The sequence below is a fragment of the Rousettus aegyptiacus genome, unplaced genomic scaffold (genome assembly GCF_014176215.1).
Source record: "Rousettus aegyptiacus isolate mRouAeg1 unplaced genomic scaffold, mRouAeg1.p scaffold_m13_p_1, whole genome shotgun sequence".
NCBI classification, from domain to species: Eukaryota; Metazoa; Chordata; class Mammalia; order Chiroptera; family Pteropodidae; genus Rousettus; species Rousettus aegyptiacus.
The window spans coordinates 98,186,877-98,210,689 of NW_023416284.1; the positions used below are offsets into that span (position 1 = coordinate 98,186,877).

The 23,813-nt window shown below is 44.1% G+C and overlaps 1 protein-coding gene across 1 annotated transcript; it reads right to left on the minus strand.

Annotated features, from left to right (window-relative positions):
- Positions 1–16,215: 16,215 nt before the first annotated feature.
- Positions 16,216–23,685, minus strand: LOC118600318 (triggering receptor expressed on myeloid cells 1-like). Its single transcript, XM_016122957.2, has 4 exons — positions 23,560–23,685; positions 21,275–21,631; positions 19,879–20,068; positions 16,216–16,621 (listed from the first exon to the last, which is right to left on the minus strand). The coding sequence occupies exons 1-4, from the start codon at positions 23,606–23,608 to the stop codon at positions 16,516–16,518; spliced, it is 702 nt and encodes a 233-aa protein (XP_015978443.2). The 5' UTR covers positions 23,609–23,685; the 3' UTR covers positions 16,216–16,515.
- Positions 23,686–23,813: the final 128 nt, after the last annotated feature.

A 23,813-nucleotide genomic window follows, 5' to 3' on the forward strand; every position in this document is an offset into this window, starting at 1 on the left:
TTGCCCAGGGTTTCACAGAGATTTCAGAACTGAGCCGGGCATTGGAACCTTGTCCTCAACATAAACTCAGTGCTTTGCCCCCTGTTAAGAATTCTCCATCCACCCCAGCTTCCTCAGTGTGTCCCCATCATCCATGCAGTGCGCCACACTTAGTGGTGAGGACACTTGGCCCAAGGACAAGGCAGGAGCAACGGAGGAGACTCCAGATAAAGGGCAAAAGGACTGCGGCACAGAAATAATATGAGCCCTTTCTTTGAGAAGGGAAAGTAAAAAGTCATAAGTATGATTCTTTATGAGGAAATTCTGCTTTAATTAAACGGAAATTACAATCAAACTACCCAGGCTAAAAGTACCATGTACTATGGAAAGTTATCATCTGTATTAATAAGAAGCTCAATTTATAACAAGGAACTGAAGACTTTGTTAGCTGACCAGTTACGGTGAAACGAAAGTCTTTTGGACAGAATTTCCCGAGTATAGAAAAGTCCTATATTTTCCTGTCCAATATAGTAGCCACTAGCCATGTGCAGCTGTGGAGCACCTGACATGTGGCAATTGTGACAGAGGAACTGAATTTTCATTTTCAATTTAATTTGAACGTAAATGTATATAGCCACATGTGGTTGGTTAGTGGCTACAGTATTAGATAACACAGCTCTAGGTGACTGAGGTGAACTTTAACAATAACCTGCCCCTCTTGTATGGGGCAGATTTCTTTGTTGTGTCTTATTTGTGAATGTCAAAACTGTAAAGCTAATAAAAGATAATATGTGAGAATGTCCTTGTACATTGCCTAAAAGACAACATTCAAAATATGACTATGTTTTAGATTGAGAAGGACATCTTAAATGAGGACCCAAAACATGAGCCATGAGGGGAAATTGGTTGGGTTTACATTGTCAAACACTGGCTTTCCAAACAAATATCACCGACACAACCTGTTGATGAGAGAAAGCTGAGTTTATGGTTTATGGTGGTCGGGGAGAACACCAACTGTGCAGAGCTGTGGGAGAGTCTTTGAGGAAGGCAAGGTTGGATTTTATTAAGAGGTTTACTTTAAGGCAGGTGTTTCAAGGAGCCGCTGGATTGTGACTGGGGAAGGATTGCAGCATACTAACCCAGGATTGGTTGAAACAGCAAAACGAGGATTTTGAAGCAAGGATCCAAGAATCTTGGTGTGCAAACTATCTCTTGATGCTTCCTATTGAAGAGTTGATGGGTCTTTCAGGGAGTTTTTATAATAAACAATTAAACCACATGCCTGGACAAGTAAACTCACAGGAAAAGTAAATATGGAATGGCAAAGCCATGTTGATATAGACAGTAAGATGTGATTTCAGTTCTCATGGTCAAGAGAGAATGTGGTTATAGATGGTTTCTGTTCAAAAATAAGAATTTATATTCAAACAAAGGATATTGTGGACAAAAGCAATGTTGGGGAACACCTCCACAATGACACTCTGGCCATCTTGCATGCATCCACAGAAGCCACACAGGTGAAGGCTTCCGCGTCATGAGTCGTGGCAGAGAATGAGAGGCTGGGAGGCCTGTGCAAACATCTCTCACTCACCTCCCAGCCTCCCCAGATAGGTGATGAGATAGTTTCTCATCACTTCCCATTTTCTGATGAGGGAAGAGGCTTTCTGCCTGATCCCTTCAGGACAGAGAAGCAGACTGTGAGACCGCTGAGCACAGTAGTGAATGAGACCCCTGGCAGTGGGTCATACAACTCGCCCTGCAGTTATCCGGCCCCTTCAATTCTGGTGTGTGGGACTAGAAGCACAGGAAGCTGACGCCTTTGGCTTATCTTCTTTTCACTGTCTAGGTAAGTAGTGAACTGTCTCAATCTAAAAGCAGCTCATTGTATCTTGGCTGACCAAATCAGTCAGGTCTTGGTCTTGGCCTTGCCTTGTCCTGTGTGGGCTCAACAATTAACAGGTGAAAAACCTATAGAAGATATTTGCTATGTCTAAAACTGACCTTGGATCAATATCTAAATGAACCACGGAGTTATTTAAAACTCAGCAAGCAAAAGAAAGGAAATCCAACAGAAAAAGAAAATGGTCAGAAGTGGATGATACAGTGCAGTAAAAATCAGTAGAAATGCCTAATAAGGCCATATATAGATGTTTGACCTCATCAGTTATCCGAGAAACACTAATTTTCAAACATTAACATGTCATTTTGTACTCATCAGATTGGCAGAAACTAGAAAGTTGGGTTAGATTCAGTACCGGTAAAAATGTGAAAAGGAGTGGACCTTCAAACCCCAATGGGAGGAATAATCCAGAATTCTGGAGAGCGAGCTGGAACATCTTTGCGGAGTAAATCCTACACTCAGTGTCCCACCCCTGGTTATATACTCTGTTGTGGTTACCATTTTTTGTGCCTCGTTTAAGAAATATTTGCCTACTCCAAGGTCATATTTTCTATGTATTCTTCTAGAAGCTATAGTGTTTACACCTTTCATAGTTAGGTTAATAATCTATTTGGAATTAATTTTGTGTATCGCGTGAGAGGAGAGTAAAGACTTTATTTCCTACGTCACTATCCCATAGATCATCGCCATCACCAACCTTTCTCACTCAGTCACAGAGGCACCTTTGCGGTAACCAGGCAAATGTACATGCATGGGTATGTTTCTGAACCCACGGTCTATTTGGCTTTATGCCAACTGCATGTGCACTCTAGAAAACATCTTCTATGGGTCCTCCAGGCACGTGAATGAGGATGTTTATTTTTAAATTCTGTTTTTTGTTTTTGTAGGGTTTGGCTTTTTTTGTTTTTGTTTTTGTTTTTGTTGTTTTTTGTTTTGTTTTGTTTTAAGCTGTTGTAGCAACTTTGGTGTCCATTCCTAGGAGAATGGAATAGCAAAATCCAACACTTACATTATATGGAATCCTGCATAGCAGTAAAAAAACAAATCGAAGGTTTAAATTTATACATTGTATCAAGGACAGTCTCAGAAGCACAATATTGAGTAAAAATTTATAAACCGAGTTACAATTTCCAAGAAAGGTAAAATTATGACTCTCATGCAGATGAAAATAAACGTGTTAAATGTTTTATTTAACTCATACTCAGTGTGTGAACCAGGCAGATGTTAGAAAAGGAAGTCAAGAAAAAATTTATATGGAGTAAAGGGAAGTTGAAATGAATTGCATGGAGAAACAAACCAGTTTGAGGTTTTCTGTGTCTCCCCCAGCAGAGGAAGAAAGACAAGACAGAATTTGCTTATTTATCAATTACTTATGATTTACAGAATTATAAAATAGCTCTCATTGAATCAGAATCAGAGAACACAAGGAAGAGTATGTTAGAGACAATGCAGTTTTCCATGGAAATGCACATTTTTCCCCCTCTATAATCTCTGCCCCTCCAACACACTTCCACCCCTGACCCATGGATATTGCCTTTTCTCCTTGAGAGTGGATTTCAGAAGGTGGGGCGTCTCCTCCCACATGCTCATGGCCTGCACCTGGGGCCTGACACACCCAGGGCCTGGCACACCTGGGGCCTGGTGAACCTGGGGTATGGTCCATGGCTCCACCTGGGGCATGAACTCAGGATCTTCTGCGTGCAAAGCAGATGTGCTAACCACTACACTAGGGAGCCACCCGGAAATGCACATTTTTTATACAATGAAATTTGTTTAAAATAAAGCACATGAATCAATTCCATGTATTTTCAAGGATCTACACAGATGTAAATATACATACCGAAAGTAACATACATTAAATATATTAAGAGGATGCCTGTGGTGGGGGAAGGGTAAGAAGTACAGTATTGGATGAAGGTGGAAAAATTACAAAATACTTTAAACCAGATGAATGGTAATGTACTCCAATGAGTGACTGTGTGCCATGAAATAAGGGATGTGTTTTCTCAGTTTAGGACACTTGAAGATCCTAAATTAAAAAAAAAAAAAAAAGAAAGAAAGAAAAAGCAAAAGCAAAAATAGAGCATGTTTGCATTCTTTGTTTGCAATTGACCTCTCTGCATCTATCTTACAGGTAGGTGTTAGTTCATAACATAAATGAGAGGATTCAGGTCCAGCCTGGGACAGAAATCGGCTTACGCAAAATCATACACTGTGTGGGATAGGAGTATTCAAGTAGGAGGAACGACTGGACTGGGGAAGCCTGGCTGCAGGAGATGGTATGTAGGTAATCATGAGATTAACTCAGTAGAGTGGTCCGGTCCTCATGGTGATTGTCTCTAGACCACCATGCAGGCAAAGGAAATGACTGCTCCCCTTTTAATCCCCATAGAGGAGCCTGGTCATTGAAAACCAGCTCCTATCCAAAAATTACCTGCCTTGCTTCCAAAAGAAATCATTTCTGATTTTATGAGGTTTTGAAAACTTCGATTTCCAGGATGTTAAGTGGAATTATTTTCACTGATGTAACTAACTGCCTCGGGAGCTGGATATTCCCAATGTCACTGAACAATTCATGATCCTGTTGGTATCCCAGGAATAGATTAGAGGAGGTTGGTAGTAAATAGGAGTCATTCACTTAAACACACTGATGTTTCCAAGAAAAGTACCATAATTTGTCAACAGGAAAAAAAAAGAATTTATTTTCTGTGTCTATCTTTTTCTGCTTCAGTGTGATATATAGCACGTAATGTCCAATACATTGTTTTGGTAAATAGGAACTTGTTATTATAACATAACTCTACCATAGACAGAGGGTGTATTTGCCACAACCCAACAAAGAATGGATATTTATTTTTCATTTAATTTGTTTTTGGCAGATATTGTTTAGGCAGATACTGTGGACTTACTCACCTTCTATTCTCCCCTCCCCCGCATGGGCCCACCACGGCCCAAATATAATACAGAGCTTCCCGCATCTGCGCTGTTACAGCTCTCTTCGTTGAAAACTCACTCCTCCTTTGGGGCGTCCTCTGTCTTTTATTTCTTTTGTATTTTCACCTCTCAAATTCCACAGCCTTCCTCAGCGCGACCCATCGCCTTCTGAAATACACCTTTTAATAAATCTGACTTTTTCTGAATCTCACTGACCTTGATTGTTTGCTGCCTCAGCAAGGAGGAACTGAGGACAAATGCTAATTGCACTTCTGTGTCGTTATCCGCAACCCCCTCCCCGCCCCACCATGTCGCTGGGTGACACCAGAGTTCACATCGCCCCCGAATGGTAACATGGGGACAGGGAGCATATCGGAACTCAGCAGTGTCTCCACAATTTTGCTGCAAACCTAAAACTGTTCTAAAGAAGTCAAGTTTATTTTTTGCCATAGGTTTTAAGGAAGGCCAGAGAAGTTCCCCAGCAAAGCGAGCCTAGACAGCTATAAGGGAATGAATATAAGATTTGTATGAATTACGCTTTGTAAGTCCTAATTACGGTATTTAAGTAAAAATCATTTGCCATTTCCTTGGCCTCTGATTACTTCCTGGGGTCTCTTTCCACAGCTCATTACTCTTTTTCTCCCTCTGGGTGAGAAGGGCTGGGCAGAGGTCTAACAGAAGAAGTTTAGGAAGCCTTTTATTTACCTGAGAGAGAAATTCCTTCATTGGTTTATTTACTGAACAGGGAGTGGAATGTAATGTCTGCTAGGGGAGGAAGACACGCCTATCAGCTCCTGGTAGAGTGACTTTGTTGCTTCCCAGGGTTTGCCTCAGCCGGGGAGTGAGAGAAATGAGCAGTATTTGAAAATGACCCATCCATGCCAGCCACAGCTTCAGCTTCCCTCCTTCCTCCAAAGAAGAACGGGATTGCCAAGCAGCAAAAATCCTCAGCCGCCTCCCCCACCTCCAGGTCTTCCTGTCCTGAGGAGCCCAACCTCGCCCCATTCACAGTTTCCAGGGCTAGCCCTGCTTCATGTCCAAAGACTCCCGAGTATAGAAGTGAGGAAAGTCAGAGGACAGGCTCTGGGGGAAGTGCTAGGTCATGGTCCATCTAAAGTTACACCTGCAGCCACCATCTCGGTCTCCTAATTCGTTTTTACCCAAGTATGGCCCTAGTCTCCACACACCTGAGCCCCAGGCTTTCCAGAGAAGGACAAACAGGACTGAGAACACCAGGCCCTTTTTCAGAATGAATCCACAAGTCAGAACAATAGATGGTAGTAGCAGGCTAGAATGGTCAGGGGCAAGTGGTGGGCCTAAACGGTCAAGGGCAAGTGCTCGTGTCCTAGGTTTGACTCTCCTCGACCCAAGGTGTCTGCTGAATGTTTGCTCTGAAGTTCAGCCTGCTCCCCTTCTCCTGACCGTAAGAGCAGCAGAGCAGGGGTTTCCACCCTTCAAGGCTGTACCTTTACCTTTCGCATGATCCTTTGCCCTGGCTCGCACCCTAAAGGGATCTACCTGGTCTCCTGCCCCTAATATCTCCTTTCTCTGTACCTCCTGCACACAGTTACTGTGTCACTCTGCACTGAGCCCTCATTCCTCATCTCAAGGGGCCAAGGAAAGCCTTTTGTGCTCCCCCTTGCCAAAGGACCAAGAGCACAAGACTGCACAGCACTCAGCGTTCTCATACTCTGAATTTATGGTCCTGCTTTAACCTTACCCATCTCTTCTCGACTCATCCAAACTGCCCGCCTTTGCAACTGACGTACTCCATGTGTGCATTCCCACCACCTGCTCCTGGCATGGCGGCCACCTCCTCCCCTGCATTTATTACTCCTCTGCTACCTTCGAAGTTTCTCCCCCTATAGGTAGTGTTCTCTACACCCACCTCCAGCCCCTACACCCCAGCAACTCTGGGTAGGGAAGGATTTCTGTCAGTCCCATTCTTTAACTGCAAGGAAGAGGCTGCTGATTGCTCAGGTTACATTCTCACCTGGGCCACGTTTTCTAGGTAATGCCTTAACATCAGGAGTATAATACACTTATATGTTCTTAGCTCCCCAAACCCCAGCTCCTTTCCTGTGCAGCTGGTCAATAGGACTTCTGCTGCCTGAGACAGTAACATTCAAGGCTTGCTTGAGGGCTTCAGGATAGAAAAAGAAGTGGAGGTCTTTCTGCCTGCTAGAGTTCAGGACTTCCTCAGCCTTCCTAGAGCAGGAGACAGTCCTCCATATGATCCAGCCTGGCTCTCTGTAGCCCATGTATGGGGCATAAGCAGAGAGCTCCAGCTAATCTCACAGTTTTATTCTGCTTTGTTGTGGCCTCTGTGCAGTGACCCTCATTCAGACACAGTTTATGCTAAATCTGGATTGCCCCTTAGGGTTGGTTCTCTTTGATAGGTGCCGAGTTCCCGAAGAGATAAAAAGCTCTTGAGGGTCTCGACTGACATCGGACCCTTACTGGGTGGGCAGCGAATGCTTGATGAAGATGGGACAGCATACCCTAAGCTTGCCAGGTTGTTGCCGCAGACTGGATAAATAATCTGAGCAGGAGAGGGACCTCCGAGATGTTTGGAACAAGTTTTCTTCTCCTAAGTCTGAGCATTCTTCTCCCAAGTTCATCGCCATGGCACTGTACTCTATTTGGGGGATTAAAGTTCACAGGGCCCTAGATGGAAGGACCAAAGGTGGAAGAATCATTCAACACCATCTAATCTAACCCCCCAAGGAATAGGGTAGACAGGGAACGTTCAAAGTCGCTCAGGAGACAGCAGCAGAGCCAGCACTGGGACCCACGTCTCCTGACTCCATTGCTGTGTATTTCTGTATATCTTGCTGGCCTCAGCCTTTGGAATCTTGTCCGATGAGCCTAGCCTAATTTTTGAGCTCTCCGCACCCCTGTCCACCCAGCCTGTCACAGTCAAGTGGCCCACAACAGGTTCTGCTCTTGCTTTCAACCCGTCATGGAGCTTGTCCATTAGGTAGGAAAGTCCCCTCCTCCTGCCCTCCATGCCCCACCTTCTCTCCGTGAAATTCCTATTTCAGGTCTCTCCCTGTAGCAGGATTGGGTGGACAGCGTTCATCATCTCCAAATATCATCACATTATGTAAGTTTCTTTCTGTCGTTTTCCACTGCCAGGCTGTCCCCCAGCTGGAAAAGTAAAGAATTAACAGAGAAGGATTCCCCACAATCTACTGAAGGAAAGCACACACATTTCTGAGCAGGCCCAACACCACTCCAGGAAGAAGTCTTCATTCATTCATTTTACTCTAACTAGAAAACAGCCCCTGGGTGCCTTTTCCTCTCCCTGCAACCATAGTATTTACTCGGATGTCCTTTTCCGAGGATTATATTCTTGTTTACCCTGGAAGACCAATAAGTCCTTTGAGCAGGAACAGTATGTACTAGACTCAGTTTCCTGAGCCACGTTAGCCTAAAGTTTTCTCCAATTATTGGAGAAATGAGCATAAAGCTGCTATCAGAACTCTACTGCCTGTTATATGTGGTTTGATGAAAATAATTATGTTTACATATATTTTGTGTTGACCTTGATATCACTGTCATTCAACAGCATGGGCTCAGTCATTCTAAATTATTTCTCTTGTTGTCTTTACTGTCTGAATTACAGAACCAGGCAGCTACTGAATGATGGATTCAGAGCTGGTGGGGCCCGAGCTGTCTACTGGAGAAACTTTGGCAAAGTTAAAATATAAGGCCTTTGTTTCTCTGAACTGAATAAATACAGAGAAATCCAGAGAATTGGAGCCATTAAATGTCACCATGGAGAAAGCCTAGATGAGGGTGAGGGACCTGCTCAAGGTTACTGAGTAGGTTCAGGGTAGAGAGGGAGTAGGAATGCAGGCCAGTGCACCTCCTGTTATCCTGCAACAGCCCCACTTACCTTTGTAAAGAGTAACAGTTTAGTATTTCCACGCAAACCAGTACTAAGACCAAATTAGTAAAAATGTCCCTGAGTAGAGGGCAATGAAACTGCTTAACTGACTGTATAAAACCATTTGTAAACAGTCTGTTAATTACCGGCTATCACTGGATGTTCTTAAAGAACTGGGGGATTTTTTTTCTAGCACGTAGGTTCAACAGTTTTCCTCCAGACCCACCTACAGCATTGCCATTTTGCTTAGTCAACTCTTTATTTCCAGACTCTACCATGAAGTTGCACTTCAGCACAACCCTCGCCTGATATTCACATATTCGAGTTAGCAGGAAGCAGATGAGCAGTGTCCTGTGTGGTGGAGGCCTCTCCAGCTCAAAAGGAGAAGGCGCATTGAGAAGCTTGAGACAGAAGTGTTAGGCTCCACCTTTCTAGCTCCATCTCCACTGTGAGTAGACAGGCTTTCTAAGAAAGGAGAGGGAGAATTGGCCAAACTCCCACCAGAGAGAACCAATTCAAGGTCAGCGAAAGGCCTTTTGTTTCTCAGTCTATTCCTCATCTACTACGTTTTAAATCCTTTGGAAAAGGGTACAGCTTTTACTGGCTACGCTGGGCCCATTTCCAGTATTCATCAAAGACAATCAAATCAGACAGATCTCTGTAGGAGCCCAGCTGCACCATGCGTCAGCTGAAAAATGTAGTGAGTAACATAGCCTGTTGGAGCCTTTTTCCCTTGTGCAGTAGAAACAGCGGCAATACTTGGCACATAGTCGTTCGGTTATCCAGTTCCTCTAGCAGATTCTCTGCCAGAGTAAGAAGATTTTTGAGATGACCTAGACCAACTTTCTTGCCTTACCAAGTAAGAAAACTGAAGCCCAGAGAGGAGCTATGACTTCCCCAAACTTGCCAAGCGAGAGAGTAGAAGACCAAGTGCGCCGATTTGGGGTGGAGAGCTTTCCCATTACTCTGTGCCCTCTCTCCACAGCAACCCTCATGGCAGATGGGGCTCTGGCCTGTGGCTGAGGAGCTCAGCCTCTACAACCTGACGAGGCTCTCACTGCTGCTCACCTTCACACTATATCAGCACAATCATAGGAAAGGGCACATGGGGAGAGGTCAATCGCACATATAATTTTCTCAACTTTCAGGTGCACTAGAGGAAACCCCCTGTGCTGTTTTATCACCCAATCCCTGCTGGATTAGGGTCAACCAGCACAGTTTGCATTTATTACCTTCCTGATCCCATTTCGGTTCCCCATAAAGAAGAGAAAAGTCCCTTTTAGTAAGTACCTCCCCTCGGCATTTACCTCCTTCTCTCTGCCTCTCCTTACCCGAGGCCTAGAGCAGCAGCGGCAGCAGCAGCCATTTCCACCACCACCACTCCTCGTCCCCCCGACCCCCGAGCCCCATCCTCTCCATTCAATCCACTCCCTGGATCTACTGTGTGCTGGCCATTCTCAGGGGCTCTAGCAGCCACTGCAGGATGTTGCCTCACATGGATGTTTTCCATCTTCCCTAAGAAGCTTAGCTGTTACTTTGCAATTGAGAAACACTGAGGGAAATCCAACGAGAGGAGACAGCTCAGGAAAATGCAGAAGAGCAAAAAGAGTGATCACTTCCCTTGTGACATCTTCCTTCCTGCTTTCATTACGTTATCACCCTATTGGGCAACACTCAATAATTCTCCATTCTCCACCATAGCAAATCTAGACCCACCCATCTGATGTCTCACCTCTACTCCACTCATTTCCTCAAGATATACTCATCACTGGACTCTTACCACTACATCCCATAACCCCTCCTGTCATTCTCCCTGTCTGGAATGACACTGTACGTTCACATTTGGTTTGCCCTTCAAGGTCCGGTTCAAACCTTCCTATTGACATGTCTTCTTTATTCTTACTCTGCACCATGATTCTTAAGAATAGTCATGTGGCTGAATCAATAGAGAAGCTTGGCACATGCCTGGTTCCATCTCCAGAGACTCTGGTTTGGTAAGTCTGAGGAGGACTCAGAGATTTGCATTTTTTTAATAATATGTTTTATTTTTCAATTTTAGTTGGCATGCAATATTATATTCATTCCAGATGCACAATATAGTGATTAGAAATCTATATCATACACAGAGTAATCACCTCAATAAATCTAGTACCCGTCTGACACCATACATAGTTATTACAATATTATTGACTATATTCCTTATGCTATACTTTATACCTCCATGACTATTTTGTAACTACCAATTCGTACTTCCTAATCCCTTCTCCGTTTTTCACCCACCTCCCCAAACCCCCTCCCATCTGGTAACTCTCAAAGTGTTTTCTGTATCGATGAGTTTGTTTCTTTTTGTTTGTTTGTTTGTTTGTTTTGTTCCTTTGATTCCATATATGGCATTTGTCTTTCTCTGACTTACTATAGTCAGTATAATACTCTCTAGGTCCATCATGAAATATCTTTTTCCGTCCCTTTATTTTCAATTTGTGTGTGTCTTTTAATCTGAAATAAGTCTCTTGTAGAGTCTTGTTTTCTTATCCATTCAGCCATCCTATCTTTTGATTGGAGCATATTTTTCTTCTTCTTAAAGAAGTCCCTCCAACATTTCCCATAGTACTGGCTGGTGGTAATGAACTCCTTTAGCTTTTTCTTGTCTGGGAAACTCTTTATCTGTCCTTTGATTCTAAATGATAGCTTTCCTTGGTAGAGTAATCTTGGTTGTAGGTCCTTGCTTTTCATCACTTTGAATATTTTGTGCCAAGCCCTTCCGGCCTGCAAAGTTTCTGTCGAGAAATCAGCTGACAATCTTATGGGAGCTCCCTTGTAGGTAACTAATTGCTTTTCTCTTGCTGCTTTTAAGATTCCCTCTTTGTATTTAAACTTTGGCATTTTAATTATGATGTATCTTGATGCGGGCCTCTTGAATTCATCTTGTCTAGGACTCTCTGAAATTCCTGGGTTTATACATTTATTTCTTTCACCAGGTTCAGGAAATTTTCTGTCATTATTTCTTCAAATAGGTTTTCAATTTCTTGCTCTCTCTCATCTAACTTCTGATATTCCTATGATGCAAATGTTATTATGCTTGATGTTGTCCCAGAGGCCTCTTAAACTATCTTCATTTTTTGGATTCTTTTTACTTGTTGCTGTTCTGATTGGGTGTCCTTGGTTACTCCATTCTCTAAATCACTATTTCAATTCTCCATTTCACCCAATTTGTTGATTCCTTCTACTGTACTCTTCATCTCATATATCATGTCGTTCATTTCCAACTACTTCCTTTTTATATGTTCTATATTAATTTTTATGTTTTCTGTCTCTTTGTTCAAGTTCTCATTGAGCATCCTTATAACACAGGTTGCTCCACCCAGGTGATTCCCTGAGACTCCATCTCTTCCAACTTTTGAGCTCACCCAAGCTGCTTCCAGTGGTTAATTCCATACGAGTGGCCTGTCTTGGCTCTTGCTACATACTTTCCTAAAATCTCTTAAAGACTCACAAAACCCAAAGAAGCAGTATCTGGCCTCAGCATATCCTGTACACTCTTGCTGACCAGCTCCAAGCCCCCACTAGTAGCAGCCAGCCTCAGTTCCTATCTTGGGTTCTCAAGGCACCTATAAGCCTGTGTTATCCGAATTGATGGAGACTCAGATATGGAGGCACCTGCATTTGCACACTGGGATGGAGGAGGGCTCAACAAAGGAAAAATGGGTACTGCCAGCACTTCTGTCCAGGAGAAAGCCATCCCTCCAGCCCTTGCCCTGAAGGCTGGCAACCCAGTGTACCCCCATATGTCCCTGGGGCTCCTCAAGCAGCTGCCTCAGAGCAAGTGAGTCTGTCAGTGAGTAACTCCAGGTGTGGGCCCTTTAAGAAGAACGCCTATAACTCTTGCGGCAAAGCCGCCCCCCCCCCCACCGCCCCATCTCACTCAGCCATAATCTCGCTAGTTTTCATAGACAGAGACTATGGAGACTTCTCTTCCTAGCATTGGAACCCTGGGCTGGGGAGCCCAGTGTAGGGCCAGGACCCCTTGGTCCTCAGGTTGAGGAGAGGCTCTGCAGCCAAGATAACCTTCCAATTCTCGATCACCACACATGGTTGTGGGTTTGGCCCATCTTGCATCCCTCCTACTGGTTGAAGACAACTTCTATTTTTGTCCCTAGTTGTAGGGCTTATGTTCAGTCAGAACTCAGGTGACTTTGCATGATTATTGCTTGTAGTTTTGCTATAATTGTGGTGTGGTCACGAGAGGAGGCATCCACAGCCTCTACCTTCTAGGCCACCTTGACCAGTTGCTGAGATTTCCATTTTAACAAGCAGCCCAGTTGCTTCTGAGGCAAGTGGTCCAAATAGACAATGCCTTTAAAAGCTCTATATGAGGTCAGATGGACCCCAAGGCCCCAAGGCATTCCTAGGGTACTCTGCTGGTACGAGGCATGTACTTCCCTAAGTCCCCAGTCTAGGCATCAAAACCACACTTATAATGGTACTGGTAGTAACTACCATTGAATGAAGGCCTATTATGTGCCAAGTGCTTTACTCAGATTATCGTATTTAATTCTATCAGCTTCAGGAGGTTGTATAATGAATATGTGTCATCATTTAGGTCTCTAGCACCAAATTCCTTTTCTGTTTGAGGGATGTGCCCAAAAGTATGGGTCTCCCTAGGATGCAGAGCTCAACTTCCCTTTCTATTGAGTATGCCCCTTTTCCCTGGTATCTATGGTACAGGCATATGACTTGACCTAAGCTTGGCCAAATACGTGAGTCTTCCCAGAATTCTCGATCCTGAGGGTGTGATACAAGATGCAGGGCCAGCTGGAGATGACTGCACAGGGGCAGTTTAAGCATTGAGAGTCCAGGAATGGTACAGTGCCTAGGACTGATGGCTTCGAGTGTACAGGGACGGATACATCGATGGCAAGTTCATCACTGACAGCCTCATGCAATAACCTCATTTGTGGACTCTACCCTCCATTCTCTCTTGGTTTATACTGTTTTCTAAACCTGGTCCTTCAGTCTTCTCATCAACTCTATGAGCTAATGACATCCTTCTAAATTTCTTTGCTGTTAAAGATAGCCAGAATTGGATTCAGTTGTTGGCATCAAGAATCATGACCAATATTGGTTGTTATGCCCATGAGGCAATGAGGAATATCTTTAGGATGAGGGCTAAAGAAACCAACTCACCCGAGGTCAGACACATTTCAAGGATGTTTTAGAGGTGGGATTCAAACCTGGGTGTTGTTTAATTCCAAGGTCTGTGTAATTAACCACATAACACTATTATGTCATTGAAGGTCTTAGCAAGAAATAGGTGGCTCACTGAAACTGGGTAACTGCAAAGCATTTGATAAAAGTGTGGCAGAATTGGGGAAACCAGTAAGGAATGCCACAGCATCCGGAGGATAGTGGTGAGTTATTATTACCTCTGGGCCTAATGGTGCAAGGGGATGGAGCAGTTTCCCGAACTTGGAGATAGTAGCTATTGGGTAAGGAGCTTGAAGAGGCCTCCAGTAGAGGAAGGCAGCCACTCCACAGAGAGGGAGCCCAGAGGTAAAAACCCTTCCTTCAATCTCTTTCCATCCTTTGCTCTGCTTTCATACTTCCTGGTGGCTAAACCCAACGAGAAGCTGGTGGGCAAGGGAGTCTGTTGACTTAGCCAACATTGGTCAGGTTCCCAGGCAAAGAGCAGGAAGGAAAAGGATGAAGAGTGGGCCTGCAAGTGCAAATGGGAAAGCATCCAGCACAACCATTTGTCTTCCAATTTTGTATATAATTTCTCAGGCAAGTTTAATGTATTGGACTTAAACACTGCTTAATATATAACTAAGTTAATCATACAAGCACACTACCTCAAGCAGTTGGTTACATCTACTATGACTGTGTTGTGGTGTTTGGTAAGGAGCATGAGGACTCCTTGGAACTCTAACTCCCAAACAAGTTTGAGAACCCCTGAGCACTACCTGCTATGATTCAGTAAGTCTGGAGGGGCCCCTGGAATCTGTGTTTTAAACTAATGCCCCAGGAGACTCTGAAGCGAGTGGTCTAAGAACAACAGTTTAAGAACACTAAAGGGTTCTGCCTCTCCTAGATAGCATTTCACAATGGTACCTCCCTTGCCCCTGGTCTTTTTTTGTCAACCTCACGAACAAGGGCCACACTGGAACTGCTAAACTCCAGGTCCCAGACCAGCAACCTCAGAGAGCAAAAACTGAATGTCATGTAGTTACTGCCTCTGAGCTGCTCAGTTCTCTTAGGCAGGAAAACAGGTACACTGAGAACAGTTTCTGGAACAAGTGTTTCTCACGCATTTAGAAATCATGTGAGTTCTCTCCACGCATCTTCTAACAGACTCAAAATTGGGAAATCAGAGCTAATCTCTCTGGGGTTAGTGCCATCCTCCTGGAGGGTTCAGACAGAGTAATTACTCTCAGGTCGATAAGGAAGGATATGTATAATTGCAGTGGGATCGGAATGGGAGGGTAGAGGGACTCTACCTTAGCACTCAGGTACCTTTCATCCCAGGACTGGGGGTAGTCATGCTGGTTATAGGAATATGTTTTTCTAACACAATAGGATTGTGTATGGTAAAGTGTATTTGTTCTTGGGGAATTTAGGATGAAATTGGCCTTGGCCATTCCTGAATTGAAATAGAAGGACCTATTATTTTCTCAGGCTAATGAGGACCCTTCTCCTTTAGAGACAAAAGAGGTGGGAAATCAAAAAGCCCTGATTTAAATCTGTTAGCATTTGCAAGACACAGTTGGGTCTGGACACCTATTTCATGGGTGACCATGGGAGCTGAAGGGGAGATAGAAGCAGATCAAGAGGAAAAGATGAAGACGGAGTGGGGAACTAGGAGCGAACATAAGAGAGAGTCTCCAAAAGCCTAAATGGTGAGATCTTGTCACCACACTACCCTTCCCCCATGTGTGATAAAAGGAAAAGAGGCATTTAAAGACATGATAGGCAGAACTCCTGGCTTTGAGGGACTTAATCTTCATTAAAGGACCTCTTTAGTTTTGGGTCCTGCCAGTAAGTGGTGACTTACTACTCACGTGGCATCATTCTAGCCACACACTTCTCTGCCTTCATGGGATTGTGCTGAGGATCCAGTGATGAGGCACACTGTAGACAAATGATATTCTCTATCTGTACTATCCTGTGAATCCTACCTCACCCTCCCAGTATGCCCCCAGGATGCAGCATTCTGATTAACTTGGTTTCTCTTTCCTAAATATGGAATTTTCATTGTGGCGTCAGGTATTCTCATTGTGTAGTTTTCAACACCCTTTACTGGGAGTGTTGGAAAGGGCAACAGATAAAGGGAGAAACCCAAGAGTCTGATTCTAGAGAGAAGAAACTCCCAGTGGTGGGAGAGCAGAATTCTTCTGTAGTGGAGCTTTGTCCAGGTCAGGCCAAAATACTATGGTCCAGGGCAGAGACCAAGAAAGATTTTGTAGCTGTACCCTCTGTACCTCATGACCCCCTCAAGACAGTGACAGCGAAAAGCTTTAGACTATATCTTTATTTAATGCAAACCCTGAACTACTGGTGGAATTGTGGCTCAAGGTATGTTAGGGGCTGTATCTTCTCTTCTGGTGGAACAAAGCACACACTCAAGTTTATTAGTGAAACGAGGGTAGTTAGCAGGGCCAAGAAGGTAGGCTCCTGAGCCTTATAAATAACCTGTGTTACAAATTCAACTCAGTCATCGTCTCACTCCTTTCCTTCCTCTTCACAGTCTTCTTCTGTCACAACTGCCAGATGGATGTACATGAAGGTCACAGATCATTCTTGTGGGTTCATAGACCTAGGGTCCAAATGACCTCTGGGTGACAACCAACAGGATGGTGAAGACGAGGCTCTTACTCAGGATTCCACACACCACGCAAACGACAATGCTGATCAGAGAGATCCTGGGGAGAGACAAGTCTTTATGTTACTGCTGGCAATGACAGTTCTTCATACGTGAGCTGCACTCTCTATAAGTCTTCATACCCCTTATTTTATCTGCATACATCATTCCAGAACACTCCCCATAATGACTGGCTCTATACATTTAGCTTGCCCCATTTCCTATATTTAGTGGAGAAAATTAGGTCCTGAAGAGGCAGCGGGGGGTTAGGTAGGCTAAATAAGCTCCTCTTCCTCCATTGTGATGAGTGCAGAGAGGGGGTCCCAGAGCCAGGAAATTCTCTGTCCTCAGCATCTGCTTCCTGAGACAGGCACTTTATCTCCTTTGCCTCATTTTCCTCATCTTTCACCTGAAAGAAAAAATCTAATCCTTGTCAAAATCCCATCATAAATTTGTATAGATTTCAGCAAAAATGATTCTAAATGTCCTGGAAAACATCGGTAGAAAGCATAAGAAAGGGGTAGAAATGAGTGAGGACACTTGGCCTGTCTAGATTCAGTAGATATGAAAATAGATTGTAAAACAGCTAAACGGCATGATAAGAATGTATAAGAATGTAATATCTACAGAAATCAATCAGCAGCCCAGGATGTCAGAAAGGATTTTTAGTTAATAGTCTTGTGGTATAATATAAAGAAAAATTCCTATTTTCTACAATTTATATCGTATAGCATAATATCTCCCTTCCCAAGAATGAATTAAAGATTTAAATTAAAAACTTTAAATAAAAGAAAAGTCAGCAGGAAGTAGAATCAAGCACAAGTAAGAAATAAAGTAAAGTAGTAATTTTTAAATTAATACAGTTACCTACACAAAGCTTACAACCGAATGTACAAGTTAGCAAAGAAACAAATGACATAATGGCAATAAACGGAAGGAAATGGCCTTTTGCACTGAAATCTACCCCCAGCCTATGAAACTGTCCTTTATCACTGGGAACTAGATGTCGAAGGGGGCTTGTCAAGTTCAGCTGCTGGTGGCCCTGGCGAGGGAGTAGGGCAGGGCTGGCCAGCCAGTCTCTCTCTGGCCCTTCAGGGTTTGAGCTCTGCTTCGTGAAGGTCTCAGCCCTGGGCTCAGCTAAGTCCACCTCCTCCCAGTCTCTCCTGCCAGTGTCCTGCCATGTCCCCTCCCAGTCCTCTAACATTTCATGCACGGGGCTCTTGCGCGCATCCACTCCAGGGGCCACCATGCAACCCTTCTGGAGGACGCATGAAGGCTGCCAGAACCCTGCAGTGCCGGGGAACTCATGTGCTCCTGGGCCAACCCTTACCAAACACTGGGAATGTGGGAATATAAATACTCCAGCTGCCGGTTCCTGATAGGGACAACTCTGGGTGTAATCCATGGGTCGCCAGGGCCCTCTGCACAGCTGAGCCAGAGTTCCCCTCGTGGGACCCAGCTTGGTTATGACTCCCTTTGCTAGGCTTCCTTCTCACCTGGTCCCACTTCCCTAATGGTTTTATCTAGGATTGCTTCCTAAAACCTTTACATAAGACTCGTCCCACAGTCTGCATTTGGGGAACACACCCTAAGACAGAGTGACAAGTGGCTTCCTCTGAGGGGTCTCACCATCCATCCCCAGACCGGGGACTCAGCTCTTCGGTCACCTGCGCAAACAGCTCCCCATATTAAATTACCTCATTTCCAAACAGCTCAGTGGCATCTGCTTGCCTAACTGGACTCTGATTGAGAGACTAGTTCATCATTAACTAATAGATAAAGCTAATAGGTAAAAGAGGTACAGACTCTAGAAGGAATGTGGGCAAAAGTTATGTACTCACTTACATACTGGAAAAGAAAAGTAATGACTAAAGAAAAATGTTGACTCTCATACATCATTTATTTTATTTAGTCCACAAAGATTTAATGAGCACCTCCGATGTATTCAGGATCGACTTAGGCCGGTGCCAGTGAAACAACATACGAGAATAAAGGTACCACTTCTATCTACCCAGAGCTCATCAGCCGCAGGAATAGAGAAATGGAAGCAGGTACCAGTTCACGTCTATTTTGGCAGGAATATTTTAGAAATACTAAATCCTAATAGGCAGGCCTACAGTGAAACTGCTTCACTTATTCCTTATGGATAACACTGCAAATCATTTCCAATTTTTGGAAGACTATTTGGCAATATGTATACAGAGTGATATTAATTTTAAATTCCTTGAAAAGGAATTTCATATGAATACATGATTTAAAAGAAGAAAAAGACATCTACAAGAATATGTTCATCTCAGCTTAATACTATGAAAAAATGGAAGCAATCTCGACGTGTAACAACAGGCAAATTATTATCTAAGTTATGACTTCTCCATTGGTACAAAAGTGTGAATTCGTTGAAATTATAATTACAAAGACTATGTACTAATATCGAAAAATAGTTTTAGCACAGAAAAATAATGAAAATTGTATAAATAGAATTACTACTATGTCAAAATATGTATAAAGACTAGAAGGCAATATGGAGAAAAAAGATGTTAGATTCGTGAGAATACCGAAGAATATTTCTTTACCTGTTAACCCAATATTTCGTGATAAACACATTCTAAGACAAATCAATGTTTGATAATACTCTGGAAAGAGGGGTGTGCATGCAAAGTTAGTGGTTCTTAGCTTTGCCTGTGCATTAAAATTCTCCTGAAGATCTTATAAAAATTCCTGAGACCAGCCCCAGAAATTCCGATTCTGTTGGCCCGCAGTAGGGCACATGCAGCAATACTAAAAACAAGCCAAAGAAGAAGCAAATATTCCGGGTAACCCTAACACCCAAGAGCTACTGAGAACTGTTTGGCTAGATTATCACTTCCACCCCCAGTTTCCCAGCTTCCCTACTGTATAGACAAGGAAACTGAAGCCAAACAGGGTTCCTGACTCACCCAAAGTCACACAGCCAGTCAGTCAGCTGGCCGATATTAGAATCCAAGGTCCCTCAAAGTGCTTTGCCACTATGCCATAAGACTCCTGGGCTCGGCTGAGGTCCATTGCAATTCAGCAAAGATGCAATTTCCCTCTCCTCTCTCCCTTGGCATGCAAGGAAACACAGAGGGTGAACTGAGGAGAGTGGCAGCCTCACCAAGAGCCTCCTCCTCACTCTCGCACCACCTCCTTCCTCCCCTGGGAAGTTCCGCCAGACTGAAGTAACTCAAGTCTGCTCCTGTGTTTCACCCTCCCCCATCCCTCACTCCCCCACATCCTTTCAGCACATGGGCTGGGAATCGTGACTACCAAATCAAGGTCCCAGAGACCTGGAATCCATACCTGATGACATCTGGCCCCTGTGTGGGGTCGACTCCGAGTCCAGGAGAGGAGAAGCTGGCAGTGGACATGGGCAGGAGTTGAGTCACAGCCCTGGAGCTGGTATGAAGCATGCTCTGGACCTCAGTGGCGATAGGAGGAAGGATGGAACTCTGAGTAGGATGCTTGTCTGAGAAAGGTGTACTTGAAATACCTGCAAGAAGATATGTAGGATAGATGAATGGATGGATGGATGGATGGATGGATGGATGGATGGATGGGAAGGTGTAGGGTAAATGGAGCTGAGAAGGGAAATGAACATGGCCATTCATGAAGCAAGGTTTCTTTTACTAGATTAAAAATAATTGTGTGGGGTCATGCTAGGTCAAAAACAGAAAAAAAAAAGAAGAAAGGGAAGGAGAGAAAGCGAGAGTAAGAGAGAGAAGGAGGAAGGAATTTTCTGTTTATGTCATTGGAAATGCACTTGCCTGCTATTCTTCACCAATCCATATCCCCCCATCTTCTTCAAGAATAATTCCCTGATTCCCATGCACTCTGCCTTGCACTCATCTGTACCTGTGGCATAGTGCTTCACAAGGCATCTTTTATTAATGTATTGTATATGTTACCTTGTGTTCCTTAGGCTTAGAATTCCCCAGGTGCTGAGAACCTGAACCTGTCTCTCTTTCCTTTGCCTTTCTTAATATCAACATCTACTGTGGGCCTACTGTGGGCCAGTCTCTACATTATGTGCTGGATATACAAAGCTAAGCAAGGCACAGGCCCCTCCCGCAAAGTGCTCAGAGATGTACAGGCAAGACGGGGGAGTAAACAGGCCTCTACTACTCAGTGACACAGTGTTGCAATGACAGGGGACAGACACAAAACGAGCTTCGAAGCCTTGCTACCCAATAAGGGAGCCATGGACCACAGCATCAGTACCACCTGTGAGCAGATGAGAAATGCAGAATCTAGGTCCCTCCCTAGACTCCCTTAATCAGAGTCTGAATTCAGAATAAGATCCCCAGGTGGTTTGTGCCCACAGTAAGGCCCGAGAAGCACTGCTTTGTAAGCATGTATAATGCACGTTTGGGAGGGGGAGAGTGAACCATAACAGCTTCTCAAGGAAATTACTTCTACGTGGAGACCTGAAGAATGAGACTAAATTATCCCAAGTTTACCACTCGCCTTTCGCTCTATCCCACTTGCTAGAACCACACCCCAAACTAAAAATTCCATACACAGAAACCACCTCTCAATATTGGACCAAATGCTTCTCAAATGAGAGACAAGAAGCCTCCGGGAGAAAGACGGGCTGCTAGAAATCCTGAGCCACAGTTCTGCTGTTGCCACCACATGGCTCTGACCCCCACCCAGCCTGGCTCTCCCCATCCTCTCCCTTCCAGCCCCAGTCACTCACTCTTGGTCACCTCCAGGCGGACAGGACGGAACAGGATGACGGGGTCTTTGGGAGGCTGCAAGATCACACACCGATATAATCCCGAGTCCTCCACTTTTAGGTCGCTCATTATGACGTGCAGCATGCTATCTTCGGGGATATCCTCTAGGTAGTACCTCCCCACCTGGACTTCATTGTATATCCCTGGGCCTTTCTCTGTTTCTACCAATGTCACAAATTCTCCTCCAGCTGCCAGCCTCTGCCATGCCTTCTGGTTGTAGGGGTACAGCTGACTGGAGAAGGGACAGTTCAACATCAGGGTCTGCCCCTCTTTTAGGGGAAACAGTTCCTCTTGTAATTCAGGTGCAGCTTGGAGTTCTGTAAGCAAAGAATCAAAGTTAAGTTCCGTGAGAAATAACTTTCCTCTCTTTGGGAAAAAAGAGAAAGGAACCCCCTCTTTTTCTTGTTCGACTACCCGGAGATGATACAACTTTCTCTGCAAGCCAGTACCAAACCCAGGTCTTCACTGTGAGTAATTTTTGTGTTGTTTTGTTTTGTTTTAACTACAAGAGCTAAACTGCATATGGTTCTTGCAAATCAGCAGGATCACCATCCCTATATAGAGGCTCCAGAGAGCCCCCTTGCCTCCTTCCACAATATGAGGACAACCTTACTGGCACCCTGATCTTGGAATTACAGCCTCCAGAACTGTAAGAAATAAATTTCTGTTGTTGATAAGCCATCAGGTCTGTTGTATTATGTTATGGGAGCCTGAACGGACTTAGACAGTAGGAGTTACAGGAAACTAGGGTTCCTTACAAACTAGCCTATCTACTGTGAATGGAGACAATAAGAAATTAATGTTGAAGTGTTATCTGTGCACTATATCTTCCACCATTGCAAGAAAGGAATTCTTCTAATATGTTAATAATAACATATTACTATAACGTAATACTATGTTAACAAATATCGTTTATCGCTAAGTGTTTAAAATACTATCTCATATAATCTTCCAAGTTTGATACTGCTATTTTGCCTCTTTGAAAGTAAGGAAATCAAGGCACAAGTTATTTAATAAACCAGAGGTTATTAATTGACTTGCCCAAGGTCTCACAGTAGAAAGAGGTAGAGTTAGGACTCAAACCCAGGTAGTCTGACTCTAGAATCAGCCCTAAACCTCTGAGCTCCCTCATGGCCAAAGGTAGCTGTCTGGTTGGGATTACATTCATCACAACACAAAGGTGAATAGGTGCCTAACAACTGCACTCCCTGGGATGCACAAACTAGAAGGAGCTTTTAGTCAACCGCTAACCTACCCCCACAGCACACAACAAAATATATGATATATGTTGCTGATTCTGTCTCACATGAGTACACAACTTTCAACCCTCCATCCTCTTCCAGTACTCCTTTGGAAAAACGTGAATGAAATACAAGGAAATGCACTGGTCCATGAGAACCAAACTCTATCTGCCCCTCTGGATTACCACCCCAGCTCCAAGCACACCCAGCAAGGTTTGTGTGTAAACTCCAGAAGGTAATCATCTGTGACCTTGCTCAAAGTGGTGGGTCTCCAGAAAACACCCTCTCCCTGTGTCTTTGCAAGGCAAATACTATTAACTAACTCACTGTTGACATTTTCCTTTCTGTGGTTATTTTTCCCATTTATTCATAAGGATTAGGAGAGGAGCAACTAAAATCGCAAACCCTACCCTTTTTAGTGAAGGTATGAGCTGTGCAGTAACAGAAGTAAGAGCCTGGAGTTGGAGCAGCCTGAGCAACAGTGCCCTCTAACTCCGGCAGCCAGCGGAGGCCTGGGAGCTTACCCTCCGTGAAAACAGGCAGAAGGTGTCTCTATTCGCTACTATATCCTTAGCAGTAACGTTTTTCATGCCCCATGGTAGAACCCTGGGATATGTTTGTTGAATGAATTACATTTTATGTATTTAATAAACTGTCAATATCAAAAGCACCATGATGGAATAAAATTATTTTAGATCATTTCAAGTTCACATTTACCTTATCGTTTTTCCCATCCAGGGTATTTGCATGTCTCTGGCAACACCAAAATGCACAGACATCCTGTTTCCCTACCATCTTTCCCTTTTTGTTCTCAGACCCATATGTTCCCCTGATTCTGTTAGGTTTGAGTAGAGAAACATGGCCTGGATTAACTATTTGTTGACTCTACCTTGGGTAGCCATATCCCCCTGGAACTTAAAACAAAAGGGAAACTTCTCTCCTGGTGTGACCCACCGAGGTCCTGAGCAGAAGCCTCACCTGCTCACGCCTCCTCCTCGCCTTACCTGAGATGAAAAACATCCAGAGCAGCCCCGAGAGCCTAACCGTCCTCATCCTTCATGGACACCAACTCCAACTACCACTGTGGCTCCTGGGACAGCTACAGAGCAACATCCTAACTAGAGGCTCCGAAAAATTGCACAACAGGATATGATGCCACTACTGGGAGGTTCTGAGTCTGCTGTTCTACTTCCATCACATGCCTTGACTCCAGACGTCAAAGACAGACAACGTAAGAATCAAGAGGCAGGGCTCGCTC

What these genes read in the sequence shown, in the direction of transcription:
- LOC118600318 (XM_016122957.2), bottom strand. Translation starts at nt 23,608, where the DNA reads ATGAGGACGGTTAGGCTCTCGGGGCTGCTCTGGATGTTTTTCATCTCA. An exon ending in CTGGATGTTTTTCATCTCAG is followed by an intron (nt 21,632 to 23,559) that starts GTAAGGCGAGGA and finishes CTTTGCTTACAG; the next exon opens with AACTCCAAGCTGCACCTGAA. An exon ending in CAGGGGCCAGATGTCATCAG is followed by an intron (nt 16,622 to 19,878) that starts GTATGGATTCCA and finishes GTCTCTCCCCAG; the next exon opens with GATCTCTCTGATCAGCATTG.